The following is a 21,649-nucleotide window of genomic DNA, read 5'->3' on the forward strand; positions in this document are numbered from 1 at the left end:
AATTTAAACATTAAATAAAAGTTTAAAAGGTATTACCTTCTATTTCACATATTAAGATTTTAGTTATTATACTCCCAAAATAATTCCGCAGATATCCACAGATTTTTACCAAAATTCTCTGCAGAAATAGCAAAAAACTTCCACAGATTCGGTCTGGCCCTGGGTATGGGTCACTTGCATTGAAACTAAAAACACTTTCTTTTCCTATAGATATTTTTTTTCTGTAGATTCATTTAGTTAGTTTTTTTGTTTGTTTTTGTAAATAAACTGCATGCTAAAAAATGGAACCTTTATCTTATTAATGTAAAATTAAATTAAAATTAAATTAAAATCCACTATTTATGAGTCCCCGGGTTTTGAAAAGAAATTCATTCATTCATTTTCTTTTCGGCTTAATCACAGTGGAATGAACCGCCAACTTATTCAGCACATGTTTTTACGCAGTGGATGCCCTTCCAGCTGCAACCCATCTCTGGGAAAAATCCATACACACTCATTCACTACAGACAATTTAGCCTTCCCAATTCACCTGTACCACATGTCTTTCGACTGTGGGGGAGACTGGAGCATCTGTAGGAAACCCACGCGAATCCAGGGAGAACATGCAAACTCCACACAGAAACGCCAACTGACCCAGCCGAGGCTCGAACCAGCGACCTTCTTGCTATGAGGCGACAGCACTACCTACTGCGCCACTGCGTCGCCCCATTCTGCAGACAATCAAAACTAAATATTGCTTAAGAGGGCTAATAATATTGACCTTAAAATGGTTTTAAAAGAATTAAAAACTGCTTTTATTCTAGCCGAAATAAAACAAGCAAGACTTTCTCCAGAAGAAAAAATATTATGGGAAATAATGTGAAAAATTACAGCTTGACACAGATATTTTCTTTCTCTTGCAGAGATGGAAACTCTGATTCCCATCATTAACCGACTGCAGGAGGTCTTCCTCACAGTTGGAGCTGAGATCATCCAGCTTCCTCAGATCGTAGTCGTGGGGTCACAGGTGAGCCGTGAAATAGTGCAGTGTTTCCCAACCCTGTTCCTGAAGGCACACCAACAGTACACATTCTAAATTTTCAACCTCTCCATAATCAAACACACCTAAATCAACTCAACAGAACATAAGAAAAGACTTTAAAGCCTGAAGTTAATGGCTCAGATAAGGGAGACATCCCTTATCCTCCAGGAACAGCGCTGGGAATCACACCTGAAAACTTTTCTCCCTATCCGATCTGTAATGTGCTCTGTTTCTGAATCTTCAGAGTAGTGGGAAGAGCTCAGTGTTGGAGAGTTTGGTCGGACGGGATTTTCTGCCTCGAGGTTCAGGAATAGTGACGCGTCGCCCTCTAGTGTTACAGCTGGTGAACGTGCCACCTCTGGAGGAGAGACGGAAACAAGACAATGGTAACAACTCTAAAAAAATTCAATTCTTATTATTAGTTTTAGACTTGACAAACAAAAATAAGTGCAATTCAAGCTTTATGGATGTGACATTTGCTGTAAAAACTTCAGAGATTTGCATACACAGAACATTATATTGACACATCAGTTTATATTTGAAAAAAACAAAACTACTAGCCACAGAGTTACGGGGTCAGAAAAAAATCAGTCTGTAAAAATATTTCATATATTTTAAATGAGGAAAATAAACATGCGTTATTGATGTGACCAAAAAAGTCGGCAATTTTACAGTATACAACACACTTCGTAGAAATTCTGTGAATTAAACTGCACAACCCAGAAGAAACAATGCTGATCAAGAGTAGAAGAGTTCCTCTCTGTAGATCAAGAGTGATTGATTTTATTTTATTTGACATTTTTGCATTAATTAGGAAAAAGCTTTTTTTTTATTAATATTATTATTTTTATTTGCCTTTTAAAAACAACAATGCCGAGCTAGTGTTTTTCCCATGCTGATAAACTTCCGGTGACCTGTTTTTGCAAATTTTTTCCATTTTATACGGTTCCTTTTACAGCATCGATGTTGTAACGTAATTAAAAACATTCAGTTAAATAAACTCTGGCATTCATTTAGTTGCTCAAGCGTAAAACGAGACAAATAGTCGTTTACTGGCACGTGCCCGTCAGAATCAGCAGGCTAGAGCAGAAGCTCCATTGAACATACTGGGGTAAAATAAATGCTCATATTATAAAGATATGGCGGGGAAAATGTCATTTAATGCAGTGCTTCTTGTACAATCTGAGACCCACTTTATATTGGATATCACTCAGCTAATGGAGATCTCTGATTTTGAAAGAAAACAGACCTTAAACGCACCGGTTTTTCCATTGCATACAGTTCGCTGGAAGCACTTAACCCAGGTTACTGGCAAATTAAAAGTCCCATTAGCATGCTTCGGCATATACCCTATTTAGGCCAAACTCAGTCCAAACATAATCTTGCACAAACTGACTAAAACATGTCAGATATACAGTGAATCAAGTACAAAACCAAACAAAAATAAAATAAAATAAAAAAACAATGTACAAAATAACTTAATAAAACAAAACAAAATAAAAATAAATAAATAACAACATACCATGCAGACATCTATTAGAAGCTCTGTAAGGGGTTAAATAAAACCATATTCAAGAAACAAATCATATAATTCTTTAGCCTTCTCACCTTTCATTACTTTTAAAGCTTCTACATTAACTCCTTTTTAAACACAATCAATTGAGCAGCTGTTTTTGGTTGGGGGCTGCTGAGAAGCGGCACCTCTCCCAATGAGGGCAGAGGGGCAGTGGCTCTAGATCAGGGGTGGCCAACCCTGTTCCTGGAGAGCCACCTTCCTGCAGATTTCAGTTGCTACCCATATCAAACACACCTGAACCAATTAATTAGGACCTGAACACCACGGCTGTTTTTCAATACCAAGTACGCAAAGTTCGGACTTGCGTCCTTGGAAGTTCAGACTTGCCAAGTTCAGACTTGGAAGAACGAACTCCCGAGGACGCGAGGACACAAGTCGGGTACTTCTTCAAATGGAACAGCAGTGTATGTTATAACGTCACTTACCTCACCATATGAAAAAAAAATGATTTAATTTATATTATATTAATATTATAAATCTACATTTTTGATTTAAGAACATGTACTCATATATTCATAAAAATGTGAATTAAAATGAGTTATTATGCACAGACACGTGTCTGTGATTATCAGATTTATTAAACTACAATGGTAATTTTACCCAAAATAGGAAATAAAGACATACACGATAAGAAAAAGATTACGTCAAGCAATTTGGTAATCAAGGACAAACACGGTAACGTTACAACATGGTAACATAATTAAAAGCATTTAAAAAAGGTAACAAAATAACACTGCCAAAATAATACACCTGAGAAAAAATAATAGATTTATAAGACCAAAAACTGTCCGTTAGATATTCACAAGATGTATTAAATATCATGTTTTAACTACAATGAAGAGATGAGATCCAGCGGTACATCCGGGATGGCCTGGCCGAAGTAAAGCTGCTCTGGCGGAGGAGCTGATGACGGAGCTCTCGCTGGCAGGCTGGGAGTTGGAGTCCGCATAAGCTGAGCCACATCGTTAAAGTGGCGCTATCTTTGTGAATAAACTGCCGATTCGAGTTTAAAACAACTACATTCTCGCCTGAAAAACTCTTAAAACTTAATTTTGTGAAACAGTAAAGGAGCATTTTTAAAACCCTGCGGGTTTCCTTTCCTTGCTGGTCACGCTGCAATGCATTCTGGGATACCTGAGCTTCACAAGTTCGCACAAGTCACCTCTTGATGCATCCTTGGCCAAAGCGGCAGAGCAAGTACACATCCGGGAATTTCATGTGTACTTGGAAAGATGTGAACTTTGAATTGGAACAGTACTTTGGCGACGGTTGATGACGTTTCACCAGGACACAAGAACGCAAGTACAGAAAAGAACGCATATTGAGAAACAGCCCACGTGATAATTACAGGCAGGTGTGTTTGATACGGGTTGCAGCTGAAATCTGCAGGAAGGTGGCTCTCCAGGAACAGGGTTGGCCACCCCTGCTCTAGGTGTATGATAGCTGTGCATAAAGCCTATTGTGTTGATGTGATACAGTCTTTCAAACATAACAATACAGCCTTCCTAACACTCATTCTGCTGTCCTCTCTTCGCTTTCTCAGGAAATGGATCTAAACAAAGCTCTCAAAACAACTATCCAGGTCTCTGTTTTCCAACACATGTCGGCCTGCATGAACGTTCATCATCATTTCCAACTCTCTCTCCCTCTCTCCCACAGCGCTTGTGCTTTGTAAATGTCACTCTTCATCATCTGAACTCTTTCCCCACCTGTTGTGTTTTCATCTGCAAATTGCACTTGGACTGTTTCCTGCATTTTGAGACTAAAGCAATTGCATGTTTTGGTTTCACCCTCTCAGTACTAATGGATCCGGCCACAATGCTTTTCAGACGGAATATTGATTTCACAATTTGTTCGCATCAGTCCACTGTGCCTGTAAAAAGCCTTCATTGTGTTGTGGTCCTTTTATGGGAAGAGGGTTTCTGCTGGATTTTCTGTTAGGCTCAGTGTCATTAATATTGATCTGTGTGCGCTCATGCTGCTCTCCCTCATCTAAAGGTATCAAAGCTGAGGAATGGGGAACTTTCCTTCACTGCAAAAACCAGGTAATACAAAAAGAGTTTGTGTTCCTGAAAATGTGTCATTTAGAACAGTGGTTCTCAAAGTGGGGGTCGGGACCCCCTGGGGGGTCGCGGGACAATGACAAGGGGTCGCTTGGTGATATCCAAAACTCAAATAAATTTTATTAAACTATTAGAATTACCATATTTTATTCATAACCGACAAAATATAGTTAATGGTTGCATTAAAGAAACAACAACATTAAAAAAAAAACAATCAGCCATCAGCCTTTAATTTTAAAAGCAAAATGTAATTAAATCCACAAATGACTTTAAAAAACATTATATGGCTAATAGACTGTTGCATTTTTGTGTTGTCAATAAGCTCATGCTTATATTTGCCTATAGTTGTGTTTGCAACGTTTACATATTTACAGTACAACCACCTTGAAAAATGGGGGTCGCGAGCCACTGATATGATTATTTTTGGGGTCGCGGGCTAAAAAGTTTGGGAACCCCTGATTTAGAAAACCGAAAAGGTAGTCAAACAAAGAGTAAATTTGTATATAAATGTAAATCATTTGAGTAAATAATGACAAAATGAGGTGGCGTTTGGAACTCAAGACAAAACATTTTCACATTGGAAAGAAAAAGGATTAGGACATATAAGAGACTCATGTGTCGATAATAAATTGGGCTCATTTAGTCAGTTAAAATCAAAATATGATCTGCAATCCTCTGAGTTTTTTAGATATTTGCATATAAAGTATTTTACTTGGAAAAAATTTCCTGGTTTTAAAAATAAAACCATTCACCAGACGCTTGAAAATATAACAAAACACAACCCAGTAGAAAAAGGTACTGTCTGTTTTTTAATACTTATTATTAGATGAGGTTAATTCAAGCATGGCAAAATGATGAAAGCGTGGGAGAAGAATCTAAATACAGAGATATCAGATGAGTCATGGAAAAATTATCTTTAAAAATTCACGATTACTCTATAAACTCAAGACACAGACTGATTGTAAAATTACATAAGATTTTCCCAAATGTTTCCTTATTGTAAGTGAAGTTTATTTATAAATTAATTTCGAGAGGATCACGTGCTTATAATTGTTTGCAGCCGGCCCTGCATTATTCAATTCAGGATTCACCAATCAGACGATTCTTAAGCCACTATAAATACCCTAAGTTTCATATAACAGCCATCTTCATTTTGAAGAATCCCCCCTTCCACCCCTACTCCTCCTCCTTTCCTAGATGAGTGGCACGGTGGCCCAATGGTTAGCACTGTTGCCTTACAGCAAGAGCGTCACTAGTTCTAGTCCTTACCAAGCCAGCTGACGTTTCTGTGCGGAGTTTACACATTCTTCTAGTGCTCACGTGGGTTTCCCCCGAGTTCCCCGGTTTCCTCCCACTGTCCAAAAAGATGTAACTTAAGTTAATTGACTAATCCAAATCGGCACCATAGACATGCTCCTAGTAAGTGTTTATCTCTTAAGAGCAATCACTATCTATTCATCAGCTACTACAGCAGGGGAGTTCTCCAGATTGCAATCGGGAGGGAGCCCCGGGCTCGAGCATCTAATAAGCTCAGGGCTCTCTCCTGGGACAGCATGCCAAACAAGCAATCATCAGCTTGGTGTGAACTCTTGAAATGTAAAAATTTTGAAGGGACACTGACTCACTCATTCTGGTCTTACCATAAAATGTGTTCATTTTGGCAGAACATTTTTAATTTTATATCTGAAGTATACAGGATTGATCACCAAACCAAAATTGGGTATTTTTGTAGACACCTCAGAAATAGGAGATAGATATACAGTTGAAGTCAGAATTATTAGCTCCACTGTTTATTTTTTCCCCCTATTTCTGTTTAACGGAGAGAAGATTTTATTCAACACATTTCTACACATAATAGCTTTAATAACTCATTTCTAACAACTGATTTATTTTATCTTTGTCATGATGGCAACGCATAATATTGGACTAGATATTTTTCAGGACACTTCTATTTAGTTTAAAGTGACTTTTAAAGGATTAACTATGTTAATTAGGTTAGCCAGGCAGGTTAGGGTAATTAGGCAAGTTACTGTATAACCATGGTTTGTTCTGTAGACTATCAAAAAAATATATAGCCTAAAGGGGCTCATAATTTTGACCTTAAAATCATTTGTAAAAAATGAAAAACTGCTTTTATTCAAGCCAAAATAAATCAAATAAGACTTTCTCCAGAAGACAAAATATTATCAGACATACTGTGAAAATTTCATTGCTCTGTTAAACATAATTTGGGAAATATTGAAAAAGAAAAGAAATTTAAAGGGGGGCTAATACTCCTGACTTCAATTGTTTATCACAGGCAGTACTTTGTGCATGATATTAGCAAAGAAAATAATTTGACAAAAGTCAGATTACGTGCCTGTCTTTGAAACCTGGATTAGAAGTTTAAGTTATGTGCTGCCCATGGAAGAAATGTGATATGGGATGGCAAACAAACTAAACATATTTCATAAAATCCGAAACCTAATTACAGTTGAAGTCAGAATTATTAGCCCCCCTTTGATTTATTTTATTTTTTTAATATTTCCTAAATGATGTTTAACAGAGCAAGGAAATTTTCACCGTATGTCTGATAATATTTGTTCTTCTGGAGAAAGTTTTATTTGTTTTATTTCAGCTAGAATAAAAGCAGTTTTTAATATTTCATGATCCATTTTTAAGTCAAAATTATTAGCCCCTTTAAGCTATTTTTTTTCCAACTGTCTATAGAACAAACCATCGTTATACAATAACTTGGCTAATTCCCCTAACCTGCCTAGTTAACCTAATTAACCTAGTTAAGGCTTTAAATGTCACTTTAAGCTGTATAGAAGTGTCTTGAATAATATCTATTCAAATATTATTTACTGTCATCATGGTAAAGATAAAATAAATTAGTTATTAGACATGAGTTATTAAAACTATTATGATTAGAAATGTGCTGAAGAAAAATCTGCTCACCGTTAAACAGAAAATGGGGGAAAAACAAACAGGGGGGTTAATAATTCTGACTTCAACTGTATGTTTTATATCAGTAAGGCTGGCTTGTAACTCATTATAGGTGGGATTGCTTTGGCATATGTTAAGTTGTGGAGCCTTTACATTTCTCTGTAAATTATTATTATTTTCCCTAATAAAGTTAATAATTTTTTTCTCTTATGCCTTCTGGAGGATATTGTATTATGTTGTGTCTGACTGTTTGTGTATTATAAAAAGGCCTTTGTACCCTTTTTTTTCCTGAAGTTTGTTCTGTTTATGTTATTGTTTATTTTCTTTTGCAAAAAAAAAAAAAAAAAAAATTTAACAACAATAAAAAAATGAGGTGGTTTAGCACTGTCGCTTTACTGCTAAAAAGTCGTTGCACCTTTTTAAAAGATACATATTTGTACCCAAAGAGTCCACAATGGTACCTCAAAGGTGCATATTAGTACCCAAATGTACCTAAAAAGTACCTTTAAGGTACCATTATGGACCCTTCAGGTACAAATATGTACCTTTTGAAAAGGTACGGCCACAAAGACAGCTCCTGTACCTTTATTTGTGAGTGTGGAGTTTGCATGTTCTCCCCATGTTGGTGTGGGTTTCCTCCAGGTGCTCTGGTTTCCCCCACATTCCAAAGACGAAATTGGCCATAGTGTATAATTGTGTGTGTGAATGTGAGAGTGTATGGGTGTTTCCCAGTACTTGGTTGCAGATGGAAGGGCATCTGCTGCATAAAACATACGCTGGAATAGTTGGTGGTTCATTCCGCTGTGGCAAGATGCCAGATTAATCCAATTCAATTCAATTCAGCTTTATTTGTATAGCGCTTTTACAATGTAGATTGTGTCAAAGCAGCTTCACATAAATGGTCATAGTAACTGGAACAGTGTGATTCAGGTTTTAGTGTTTAAGTTCAGTTCAGTTTAGCTCAGTTCAGTGTGATTTAATCATTACTGAGAGTTCAAACACTGAAGAGCAAATTCGTCGATGCGTTGTCTACCCATCCTGAACCATGCGAGGCAGTGGCGACAGGGATAATAAAGGGACTAAGCCGAAAAGAAAATTAATGAATGAATAAATGAATGAATGAAAAACTGACTGGCAATGAGACTGAAAAAGGACATGTGCACTGATATTATTTGTCTTTTCACAGATTTTCACGGATTTCAATGAAATTCGGAAAGAGATCGAGGAGGAAACCGATCGCAGTACCAATAATAAGGTGGAGTAGAAGCACAACACTTACCCTTGCTTCGTATAATTCAACATAAACAGGTTTCATTTTAAGGCTCCGTTTTAATTGATCTGACATAGTTGTTCTCTGTTCCTCCTCAGGGCATCAGTAAAGAGCCCATTTACCTGAAGATCTATTCCCCAAATGTACTCAGCCTGACGCTAGTGGACTTGCCTGGCATCACCAAGGTAACCACAATGACTCTTCATTTATTATGTGATCCGAACAAACTCATTAGCTCATAGGCACAAAGCAGAAGTTTTAGACTCTGTTCTTCATCAATCGCTGTCAGTGCGCTTTCAGTACAATTGCTTTCAGCAGAATCGATCAGTTAAAAATAAAATAAATGAAAACAGTAAAAAATTGAGTAACTGTACATTTCTTTTCACTTAGCAAAGACGTTTGATAACAGTAATGTTTAGACTCTGGTCCACTTTCTAGCATGTTATTGACAAAGTTTTTGACCAGCTTATTTCAATGCCAGGATTATTTTGTGTCAGTTCTGTTAATTCTGTATTAATTACTCACTCTCATGGGTTTCAGTCCTCTGAGACCTTTGCTCATTTTCTTGATTTATTTATTTTTTAATAAATCTGTATCATCTGAGATGTTTAAATTCCAGAAACGAAACCAAAAGCATTGTCAAACAGTGACTTCAGTGGTTCAGCTGTAACCAAACAAAGCTCAAAGAACACTTTTGTTTGCTAAAAATAATCTGTAATAATCATGATTTGATACAGAAGACCTAGATGAGCAAAGTTATTTTGTTTAATTTAATTTAATTTAATTTAATTTAATTTTATTTTTATTTTATTTTATTTTATTTTATTTTATTTTATTTTATTTTATTTTATTTTATCTTATTATGTTTTATTTTATTTATTTTTATTTTATTTTATTTTATTTTAAATAATAAATATTATTTCTAAATTGTTTTAAATAAAATTAAAAAAATCAATTACAATTGGTATAAAATAATTTTCAAAAACTTTTGGTCCTGAATAGGGAATCCTGGGCTAAAACCAAAAATCTTAAATGCACTTAAAACCCCCCCACACCCCAACCAAAAAAAACAACAACCTGAAAATACTTTGTTTTATTTATTATTAATATTATTTAAACAATACAAAGTCATTTTGGGAGACGTTTTAAGTTTAAATTTCACATTTTGAAAGTCTCGCCTGCCTGTTTCATGAACATTAGGAAATGAACAGTTCATGTTTTGGGGGCAAAAAAAGTCATTTTTCTGATCATGTGGTCATGTGTTCTGATAATAAAATGTCATTTTCAGCTGGTAACATTTAGCAACTGAACATTTGCAGCATCTGTAGTTTTAAAATATACAAATAATATCTACAAGTAGAAGAACACAACTTTAAAAATTGAGGGCGATCCTTCTTTAAAGTCCTGGCTTAATACACTGTAAAATATGTAATGACAAAAAGTCAAGACAACAAATGCTTTTATGTTGCTTAAACTTATTTTAATAAGTAATCAGGTTTGAACTACATTTTTTAAGTTATACAAAGTTATCCATCATTTTAGTCAGTTTGATTGATGTGAGTTGAGATGACTAGAAATTTGATTTGATTCAACTAAAAAATTTAAGGCATCACTACTTCTTTTACAGTGTACAAGTCGTTCAAGTCATTCAAAGTCCGCATGAACCAGAAGCTGCAACCTTTTTTTTCTTTGTATTGTGATGCAGTTCCTAGAGAAACAAAATATTAAATGAGAAAACAGTGTGTGTGGCTTGTTTTTGCTACTGCAAGCTTATTGGATGTTGTAAAGTAGGCGTGTCATTCAGAAAGATCAGGAAAAGAAGTTGGGAAGAGTCATTGCAACCTAACCGACTCCTCCCGCTCACCATTTCTGTTTGTTGTCTGAACTGACAGCTGAAGGGGCGTGGTTAAGTATGTTAGCCACGCCCAATACCTCAGACAGACATAACCTCACAATTTGACTGAAAACAAACAGGAAGTGCATTTTCAGGGCAAATTGTTTTCTTTTTTTTATGACATGCACAGATGAATTGTTCACTACAAAACTAGCAATGCTAGCTAACAAAATCAATATGGGTAGTTTTGATTTTATTTGTACTTTACAGTGGTGCCCACAACACAATCGTACCACTGTTTTACTTAACGTTAAGTGACCCGTACTCAAAGTGATTTATTAGCATTTTCCTTGAACAGGTCCCTGTTGGAGACCAGCCTGAAGACATCGAGATTCAAGTCCAAGAGATGATCCTGTCCTACATCTCCAACCCAAACTCCCTCATCCTGTGCGTGTCTCCTGCAAACTCTGACCTCGCCACATCTGACGCCCTAAAACTGGCACGGGAGGTGGACGCAGATGGTGAGAGCATGCCCGATGGCATTATTACACTGTCGAATGGCACTGTGGGAAGCTAATGTATACAGTATTTTACTGTATTTTTGATTAAATAAATGTTGACTCATCATCATTATCACAGTTTTAGCTTACAGTATGTAACCGAATTGATTTCCACAAGTACATTTTTGAAAGTTAAGGAACACTAACGAATGAGCAATATCACACGAGTAACAATGCGATATGGCTGTGTATCAGCAGTGATGGTGAGGCGTACATTAACTCGAAGGCGCAAGCTGAGTGCATTAGCGCCCCCCACCAGTGATCATATACAGCCATATCGCACTGCTACAAGTGTAATATTGTGTTTATACAACAGTTCAACGGCATAATCGTGTATATAAAAAAGAAAATCAAACTCGGAGAGTCTCAGAAACCCTTTTGTATGAGGAACTACTTTCTTGCCACCTCACCAATGTCATTTTAGAACTGGTATTTGAATGATTCACTAGCGTAATGTCTAAAGTGATGACAAAACAGCTGATTTTTGCTCACATTTTAAGATTATAAGGCTGAACTTGACAAGAAATGCCATCAATCTACAGAGATTTCTACAGAGACAATTGGGAGATCACAATAATTAACCCCAATCCGCTTGTTAAGTGATGACGTGTTTGTGGCGTATGTAATACTGTTTCCGGGTCCAAGCCGCCATTCATTTGAGTTGAGAAATCATTCGTTTATGATCAACGAATTTTATTCATATCACACATTAAAGTTAATTTTACATAAAGTCATAGTGTACACAACAATCGCTGGGCTTGCTCCATAACAAATACCAACATTTTAACAATTTATAAAACAATGAATCACTTTCTGGCCATCGGATATTAGCCATGGACATATATATTGCGATCGTGACTTTCGAAAGTATTAAATCGCTTTGTAAACGTTTATTATTACCATTTCATGAATCTCCCCATTCAGTTGAATAGAGCGCTTGGACCCGGAAGCCGCTCCACGTGACGTCACACTTAACAAGCGGATAAAGCCAAAGCAAAGCAAACACTAGCAGTTTCTGTGGTATAAATACAGCACTACAAAATACGAAAGAGAGAGACCGACTTATCACTGACCTAATTTGTTCAGCTGTTGTTTGAAACTTACGCTGAGATTTTTTCCCTCCAAGACCTATTATGTGGTCTCTGTCACCATCTTGTGGCGGAATGTCAACCGTCACTTTCTTCGGTCTGCTCAGACAGGCTGATGCACTGAATCTCCGAAATTATAAATGTTTTAAAATAGGCACTATCCTTATAAATAAACTGCACAGTTGCAATCTAAAAAGCTACATTATCGACTAAGAAAGCCTCAAAAGTACATTATGTTGTCCAACAGCTGCAATATTCGTCAAACTGTAGAGTATCCTCTGCTTGTTGCTGTATGTGGGCGGAGTAATACACAAGTGTGAAGAGGCTGGAAGAGTGCTGTTATTGCAGAAATTCTCATGACTATCAGCCAATCAGATTAAAGAATCAGACAGAGCTGTTGTATAAACATGAATAACCCATACTATTTGTAATATTACCTATATAATGAAGCTTTAGTGAACAACTTTTGAATTCGAAAAGTATACTTGTAATATTAAACATATTATGTGTTATTTACATTTGTTAATGTTACTTTTGACATTGTTAATGTTAAATAAAAGTACATTGAAATCAATTGGGTTACATAAACTAAAATTACCATAATGATGAGTCTGAGTGAATTATTCGATATTAAAAGAGTCAAGTTTACCTGGATTATGTGCTCAAACGTGAGCGAGCGGCAGGTAAGAGATGGACTCGTCCTCCTGACAGATCTTAAAGGAGCCCTGGTGTGTGTTCTCAGGTCGCAGGACGCTTCTGGTTGTGAGTAAGCTGGATCTGATGGACGCGGGGACAGATGCTCTGGAGGTGCTGCTGGGACGGGTCATACCAGTCAGACTGGGCATTATTGGTGTGGTTAACAGGTCAGTTACAGAGGCATCTCTACACATGAACACAAGTTCAGTCGTTCAAAACAGTCTTTTCACAGTAAAACACAAGAATTAAAGCAAATAGTGCCATACGTTTTGAGAAAAGCCGTCACAAAATCTTAAGGCTGCAAATATGTAAGACAAATGTGTCTGCAAGTTCCCGGAGGAACTGACCCCCCGCAACCTGACGTGGGAGTACGTTTTTTTCCGTCCACCGAATTTTTTTTTTGACAGGCGCGTATTAACATGAGGTGTGGGTGAATTGGGTAAGCTAAATTGGCCGTAGTGTATGTGTGGGATTGAGTGTGTATGGGTGTTTCCCAGTGATGGGTTGCAGCTGGAAGGGCATCTGCTGATATGCTGGCTAAGTTGGCGGTTCATTCCGCTGTGGCGACTCCAGATTAATAAAAGGACTAAGCAGTGAAGAAAAGGAATGAATAAACAAACCACTTTATTTTCATTAACGTAAACAACGATGAATAAATACTGCAATAAATGTGATGTTGATGTTGGTTAATACATCAATTAATATAACCTTATTTTTATCGTATTATACTTATTGAAAAAAATGTAAAACCTATTTTTAAACAAGTAAAATACGGTAAAAATATATTTTAAAAAAACAAGGCTTGTGTTTTCCCTAATTTGGACACAGAAGAAATATGATTTGTATTTTCACAATAATAAACAATTACTGTACGTGCGTTTATTTATTTAGATTTTTTTTCCTGAAACATTTAAAAGTTTGCAAAATATCAATATAATTCTGAATCATAATTTTGACCTGATTCTGGAAAACAAACAAACATTTTACTCTAAAATTGATCACAGAAAAATTTTATAATTTTTTTTTTCTTGTTTTTAAATATTTATTATCCTCTGCTTTTTGCTGTATGTGGGCGGAGTAATACACAAGTGTGAATAGGCTGGAAGAGTGCTGTTATTGCAGAATTTCTCACGACTATCAGCCAATCAGATTAAAGAACCAGACAGAGCTGTTGTATAAACATGAATAACCCATACTATTTGACAACCCATTTTACCCCCTTTTCAAGATTTAAGATAAGCCTTTTGTGTCTCCAGAATGTGTCTGCAAAGTTTCAGCTCAAAACACCCATCAGGTTATTTAACCGGAAACCGGAGCACCCGGAGGAAACCCTCGCCAACACGGGGAGAACATACAAACTCCACACAGAAATGCCCAGCTGGTTCTCGAACCAGCGACCTTTTTGCTGTGAGGCGATTGTGCTACCCACTGCGCCACCGTGACATTTATGACGTTACAATTGTGCACATACAGTAGTTCATTTACTTAAAACTTTTAAGGCCACGGGTTAACTACTTTTTAAAGTAATGCAGGGCTCGAAATTAACTTTTTTACTTGGTAGCACCGGTGCTCCCAACTTCAAAAATTTAGGAGCACCAGAAAAAAATTTAGGAGCACCCACCAAAAATGAATGAGCACTGGTGCAAATTGTATTTCAAGGGACTTATTGTATTTTAAAACAACATCAATTAGGACTAACAAAAACCAGAAAGAACTAACTAATGCTGAGATGACATTAATATTTGTGTGCAATAATTCCAAAATGTGTATGCCTAATAATTCTAGAATATTAATGATGATGAAAATGACAATAATAGTAACAATGAATTACATTTCTCATCATCATGCTGCCTTGAATGTGCTTTAATGTAAGTTATCTGCTATAAAAAGGTACTTTATGAAAAATAAATGTATAGTTTGCATCAAACAAAAATGAAGCATTGCAGTAAGAAATATTTATTTTGTACAGCTAAACAGCATATATATGCATGTCAGTTTAATAAATAATATTTCTGCTAAAAAACAAACAAAAGATTATTAAATTCAAGGCTGAAAGCTGCAAAACAGTCATCAGTAATCAAATAAAAAAAATAAAATACACCTCAAGAAATAGTAGGCAAAACAAAGTAAGTAAAGTCTCACTTCTATCACTCTTTAAAAGTTTTTGTTTTAGTTTATGTCAATTTAAAAGTTCCGTCTGAGCTGATTTTCATTTTTCTGTGTTTGTGGAAAAGCAGGCGAGTCAGCCGACCCAATTTATGAGCAGGTTGAGCACCGGCGCAATACCGCTGTTTGTTATGAGACGCAGTTTCAGTGTAAACTTAGTAAAGGCGAGCTTCTTTGGTGATGATATGTACAGTATTAGATTTGACTTTTAGCAGGCATTTGCGCTAAACACTCGAGATTCGGGCACCTTCTCCGAAAAGTACGTACTCGATTGATCTCAGCTGGCGGATCAATATTCACCACGTGTCATGATCGCTCTCATCTGCGCCTCAACTTTAGGTGGGGTTTGCACTTTGCAAACCTGTGTGCTTTAAGTTTTCACTATTTAGCCGTTTGCATTTCCCGTGGTCATAAAAGCTCCTTCCCTGTAACAGCGGAAAGCCTTGAGTGAATGACAGCTAATATGAACCAATATAGCTGCAGGGAAGAGCGATTCAGCACGTATTTAGAAAAAATCAAAACAGGTCGCACTAATGCGCCCAAATATATTATGAGGTCGCATCGATTAATTTTCGGGCGCATATGCGACCGAAATGGTCGCAATTTCGAGCCCTGTAAAGTCAACTAATCATTTTAAAAGCAGCAGGTTTACTCACTTATTTTAAGAAAGTCGACTAATCATTTTTAACAGTGTACTCATTTATGCTGAGCACTGTATATATGAAGCCCTGAAGGCACAACAGCCTGATGAACCAACCATAAGGGTTAGAAAGAGGGTGAATGATAACCATGTAGAAGTTCATCACAACATAAAACATTATATAACATCCATTTAGGCTGGAAAGGAAAAATAAAGTGCTGCAAAAAAACAACCCATTTGACTTCTTTCACTGCAGCAGAAACATAATCAGCCATGCGAAGAAGCATTGCTACATTTTAACAGTGTCATTTTCTCACATTTGGAGTTTCTCTATCACACACTTAAATAGCAGTGACTGTGATATTCTCCGCGCCGTTATCCTCTCCCTGCCTATTTATGCGCCGGCACCCAAGGGTACCGTGTCTACCGCTATCAGCTTACAGAAAGCAATGTTTTCAGAGATAAATCACTGCTTCATTCAGCTCCGGCTCCAGCGTGTCCTTAAGGGCCTGTGCGAAATACAGGGAGACAATTTAGTAGAGGAGAAGAACTGCCGTGACACTTTTCATTTCTCGACTCTCGTTAAGTTAATCAGACGTCGCTGCAGGCCGGTGTCTCTTCAGTATTAACCTACACGCTCCCTTTGAGGATTCAACGGCGAGCAGGCAAACAGGAGGATTTCCTGTGAGAGATTTAGGGGAAAGCAAGAACAAACAATAGAAAGACTATGGGCCCGGCACGGCGGATGTGATTTTTTTTGCTATTTTCAGACCGGCGCAGCTATCATTTTCACGTTTTGCGCCACGTCGTTTAAATAGCAAATATATTTGCGCTGGTCTGAAAATGAGGTTTGTTGAGTAAATAGACCAAACATTGATCAACTAAATGCTGCTCTAAAGTCAAGCGCAGAGTTTTTGTAATTTAAAGAGTGCGTTAGTTATGCGCATATGCACGTCCAAAACGCGCAAACATTGCTTATTACACACAGAGAGATGAGCAATACACAAATAACTTTAAAAATGTAAAATAATTAAGAATTAAAATGATAAAAAATTATTATTTTCTACAAAAATACGGTTCATACAGACTTTAAGAAACATGTAAACATACTTGTTTATTTGAAAAACTTAAATAGCAGTGACTGTGATATTCTCCGCGCCGTTATTCTCTCCCTGCCTATTTATGCGCCGACACCCAAGGGTACCGTGTCTACCGCTATCAGCTTACAGAAAGCAATGTTTTCAGAGATAAATCACTGCTTCATTCAGCTCCGGCTCCAGCGTGTCCTTTAGGGCCTGTGCGAAATACAGGGAGACAATTTAGTAGAGGAGAAGAACTGCCGTGACACTTTTCATTTCTCGACTCTCGTTAAGTTAATCAGACGTCGCTGCAGGCCGGTGTCTCTTCAGTATTAACCTATACGCTCCCTTTGAGGATTCAACGGCGAGCAGGCAAACAGGAGGATTTCCTGTGCGAGACTTGGGGGAAAGCAAGAACAAACAATAGAAAGACTATGGGCCCGGCACGGCGGATGTGATTTTTTTTTTGCTATTTTCAGACCGGCGCAGCTATCATTTTCACGTTTTGCGCCACGTCGTTTAAATAGCAAATATATTTGCGCTGGTCTGAAAATGAGGTTTGTTGAGTAAATAGACCAAACATTGATCAACTAAATGCTGCTCTAAAGTCAAGCGCAGAGTTTTTGTAATTTAAAGAGTGCGTTAGTTATGCGCATATGCACGTCCAAAACGCGCACACATTGCTTATTACACACAGAGAGATGAGCAATACACAAATAACTTTAAAAATGTAAAAAATAAAGAATTAAAATGATAAATAAATGATTATTTTCTACAAAAATACGGTTCATGCAGACTTTAAGAAACATGTAAACATACTTGTTTATTTGAAAAACTTAAATAGCAGTGACTGTGATATTCTCCGCGCCGTTATCCTCTTCCTGCCTATTTATGCGCCGGCACCCAAGGGTACCGTGTCTACCGCTATCAGCTTACAGAAAGCAATGTTTTCAGAGATAAATCACTGCTTCATTCAGCTCCGGCTCCAGCGTGTCCTTTAGGGCCTGTGCGAAATACAGGGAGACAATTTAGTAGAGGAGAAGAACTGCCGTGACACTTTTCATTTCTCGACTCTCGTTAAGTTAATCAGACGTCGCTGCAGGCCGGTGTCTCTTCAGTATTAACCTATACGCTCCCTTTGAGGATTCAATGGCGAGCAGGCAAACAGGAGGATTTCCTGTGCGAGACTTGGGGGAAAGCAAGAACAAACAATAGAAAGACTATGGGCCCGGCACGGCGGATGGGATTTTTTTTGCTATTTTCAGACCGGCGCAGCTATCATTTTCACGTTTTGCGCCACGTCGTTTAAATAGCAAATATATTTGCGCTGGTCTGAAAATGAGGTTTGTTGAGTAAATAGACCAAACATTGATCAACTAAATGCTGCTCTAAAGTCAAGTGCAGAGTTTTTGTAATTTAAAGAGTGCGTTAGTTGTGCGCATATGCACGTCCAAAACGCGCAAACATTGCTTATTACACACAGAGAGATGAGCAATACACAAATAACTTTAAAAATGTAAAAAATAAAGAATTAAAATGATAAATAAATGATTATTTTCTACAAAAATACGGTTCATGCAGACTTTAAGAAACATGTAAACATACTTGTTTATTTGAAAAACAATGCTAAAGTCAGCTTTTCTGCTTTTTATTATGTTTCTTTATTTAACCAGATAAAAACCCATCAAGATCAAGATCTCATTTACAAGGGTGACCTGGCCAAGAGATCTGCAACACATGATTTATATAAAAAATAAATAAAAAATAAAAATGTAATAATATTAGTAATAAATATAAAATTGATATAATATAAAAATACAGTTCAGTTTTCCAGTTTTACCACATTTCAATATATTAAAAACACATACATTGAGAAATGGACTGTTGTTGTTTGTTAAAAAAAAAAAATAGAGCGAAACAATGTCATTGGGATGAGCTCAGATATCTTTAGTTCAGGCTGAAGAGTATTCCAGGATGAGGGGGCGGCATGACTAAAGACTCACTTCCCTATTTCAGTTGGAACCCGGGGAACAGTCAAATGATAAGATTCACTTAAGCGTAGTTCATACTGGCTTTTAGACTTATGGAGAAGGGAACGTAGGTATGAAGGCACCAGTCCCAGAAGAGCCTTGTAGACCAGAGTCATCCAGTGGGCTTACCTTCTTGCATACAGAGAAGGCCACATTACGGCCTTAAGAGGCCCCCACACGCCTCTTTAAAAATGTGCGTTATGTTCTGGAATGTCTGTCTTTGTTTTGGCCTCGATAACCAGCCTACTGCCAGTTTACGCAGACGCAGATTTAAAGTTAAAAAAATCCTCATGAGGTGATTTTTAATAAGCAAATAATATAAATATTATTAATGTTTACATTGTAACACCGTGTCCCTACTACACACGATGCGACACGGCTGAAACATTTAAATTCCAGAGCTATTCAGAAACACAGAATAGTGATCTGCACTCTAACAAATGGTACAATTTACAATCTAATTAATACACATTAAAGCTCTTTAACATTATTACAAGTACATTCTAAGTGACTAATATTTATTGGTTTGCACTAAGAAAGGATAAAGGCAGTTCTGAATGCAAAAGGGGGTCCAACCTGGTACTAGAAAGGTGTTCCTAATAAAGTGGCCAGTGAATGTACAGTATATGCTGCTGCTTTCATTAGGGCAATACATGTCAAATAGTATTCAACCAATTATTTCAATTGAGCTGACACTACACAATTCTTCAGTTTTTTTTTGGGACAACTTAATTGTTTCATGTTCAATCAACTTAAATTTGTAAAAACCAACGAGTTAACCTAATTCCTTCATGTTACCCCAACATAAATCGATTGTGTGGAACCCAGTGCATTTAATTTATTTTATTAGGTTTTAAAGGATTTGAAATATGCTACCATGTTTGTTAAATATTTTAGTAACATAATGTACTTTTTTATAAGTGTAATTTATCAATATCCACCTGCATTTGTTATGCTTACTTAATCGATTTGTGTTGGGACCACATGAATGAATTGTGTGGAACCCTGCATTTTTTACTCTCTAGTAAGGAAAGAAAACACTGAGACACATGGTATTCTTTACTGTTTAATATTCATTCATTCATTTTCTTTTCGATTTAGTCCCTTTATTAATCAGAGGTCACCACAGTGGAATGAACCGTTAACTTATCCAGCATGTTTTACACAGCGGATGCCCTTCCAGCAGCTGTTTAGATTAATTAATCAATTTGAAGTATATTATAATATATTATATAATATTATGTACTTGTATTTGTTCATTATTTTGATTTTCAAACAGCATTGTATTACATGTAGCTTCCCAGTCTTGCAGAAGCCATCCACATGATCACAGAACAGAGCATGAAATCCTCCGGGTGCTCCGGTTTCCCCCACAAGTCCAAAGACATGCGGTACAGGTAAATTGGGTTGGCTAAATTGTCTGTAGTGAATAAAAGTGTATGAGTGTTCCCCAGTGATGGGTTGCAGCTGGAAGGGCATCCACTGCGTAAAACATATGCTGGATAAGTTGGCGGTTCATTCCGCAGTGACGACCCCAGAATAATAAAGGGACTAAGCCGAAAAGAAAATGAATGCTAGAATGTGCACAGTACTTGGGACTTTGTTGACAAAAGCAACCAAAGGTAGAATCCTCCTGTGTCCAGTAGTGGGCAGTGTACTAACACTTTTCAGTCCACTTCTGTCCTGTAGGAATGCACTGCAGACTGATTTAGAGACTCTTATTCATTCAAAATGAACAGCTGGAGACACTAACACCAGTCAAACAACAATTATGCACAATGAAAACAATCTCTATTTAAAGTCAATATGAATTGATTACTATTTATTATTATATGCATTTATTACTTAAAGCAACCATTTGTGGCCTTAATACCCATATAGAAATCTGATATATGGCAATATACAAAGCACTGTTTTTGGTTCAGATTAGAATTTCGTGTATATAAAACATGTCATATATTTCAAAATATGTAAAAAATGTGCATTTACACACACACACACACACACACACACACACACACACACACACACACACACACACATATATATATATATATATATATATATATATATATATATATTATATATTTGACTAAACTTTTTCTCTTTTAGGTAAGTTATCCAATTTGTTTCTGTTATAATTAATAGCAGAATAAAGCCAGTGATATTTTTTGAGAAATTGTTATAGCTTTTCTTTAAAGTCAAGTGTCAGTTTTACATACAATAGGATTATTCTGCCTCTGAAAAAGCTAAGATGATGGTGTCAAGGTTTTGGAAGTTTCTGAGTTAATTGGAGGCACAACTGTAGAATAGTATTAAAGGAAAACCTCAAACACACTGCTTCCTTGTGTGAAAACATGGGAAAATTAACAAGCCAGAATCAACAACAAAAGCCAGATTACAGTTTGCTAAATTACACTGGGAAAAAGACTAATTTTTGGAGACATGTCCTGTGCTCTGATGGAGCTAAGATTGAACTGTTTGGCCATAATGACCAGTGCTACATTTGGAGGACAAAGGGGAAAGCGCACAAGCCTGGGAACACCATCCCAACTGTGAAGTATGGGGGCGGCAGCATCATGTTGTGGGGCTGTTTTGCTGCAGGAGGGACTGGTCCACTTCACAGCATAGATGGCATCATGAAGAAAGAAGATTATGTAGAAATACTGAAGCAACATCTCAAGACATCAGCCAGGAA

The 21,649-nt window shown here is 36.8% G+C and overlaps 1 protein-coding gene and 1 long non-coding RNA gene across 7 annotated transcripts in view; one reads left to right on the forward strand and one right to left on the reverse strand.

The window, feature by feature from the left end:
- The window catches only part of si:dkey-32e23.4, a 55,026-nt gene that overhangs the window by 8,500 nt on the left and 24,877 nt on the right, over positions 1-21,649 (forward strand). For 3 of the 6 annotated variants that reach the window (XM_087265439.1, XM_087265442.1, XM_087265441.1), the window contains exons 2-9: positions 903-1,006; positions 1,266-1,407; positions 4,141-4,179; positions 4,596-4,642; positions 8,775-8,843; positions 8,957-9,043; positions 11,051-11,213; positions 13,083-13,203. In XM_087265439.1, the coding sequence (XP_087121565.1) occupies positions 903-1,006; positions 1,266-1,407; positions 4,141-4,179; positions 4,596-4,642; positions 8,775-8,843; positions 8,957-9,043; positions 11,051-11,213; positions 13,083-13,203 (772 nt within the window). The remainder of the gene's footprint in view (positions 1-902; positions 1,007-1,265; positions 1,408-4,140; positions 4,180-4,595; positions 4,643-8,774; positions 8,844-8,956; positions 9,044-11,050; positions 11,214-13,082; positions 13,204-21,649) is intronic. The other 3 variants (XM_087265440.1, XM_087265444.1, XM_087265443.1) reach the window with 1 other exon arrangement.
- On the reverse strand, positions 1,306-5,694 carry LOC147842887 (uncharacterized). Its single transcript, XR_015498547.1, has 3 exons — positions 3,935-5,694; positions 2,830-2,864; positions 1,306-2,306 (listed from the first exon to the last, which is right to left on the reverse strand). It is a non-coding gene; the product is annotated as an uncharacterized LOC147842887 (long non-coding RNA).

The sequence above is a fragment of the Danio rerio genome, chromosome 8 (genome assembly GCF_052040795.2).
Source record: "Danio rerio strain M-AB ecotype USA chromosome 8, GRCz13ab, whole genome shotgun sequence".
Classification (NCBI taxonomy): domain Eukaryota; kingdom Metazoa; phylum Chordata; class Actinopteri; order Cypriniformes; family Danionidae; genus Danio; species Danio rerio.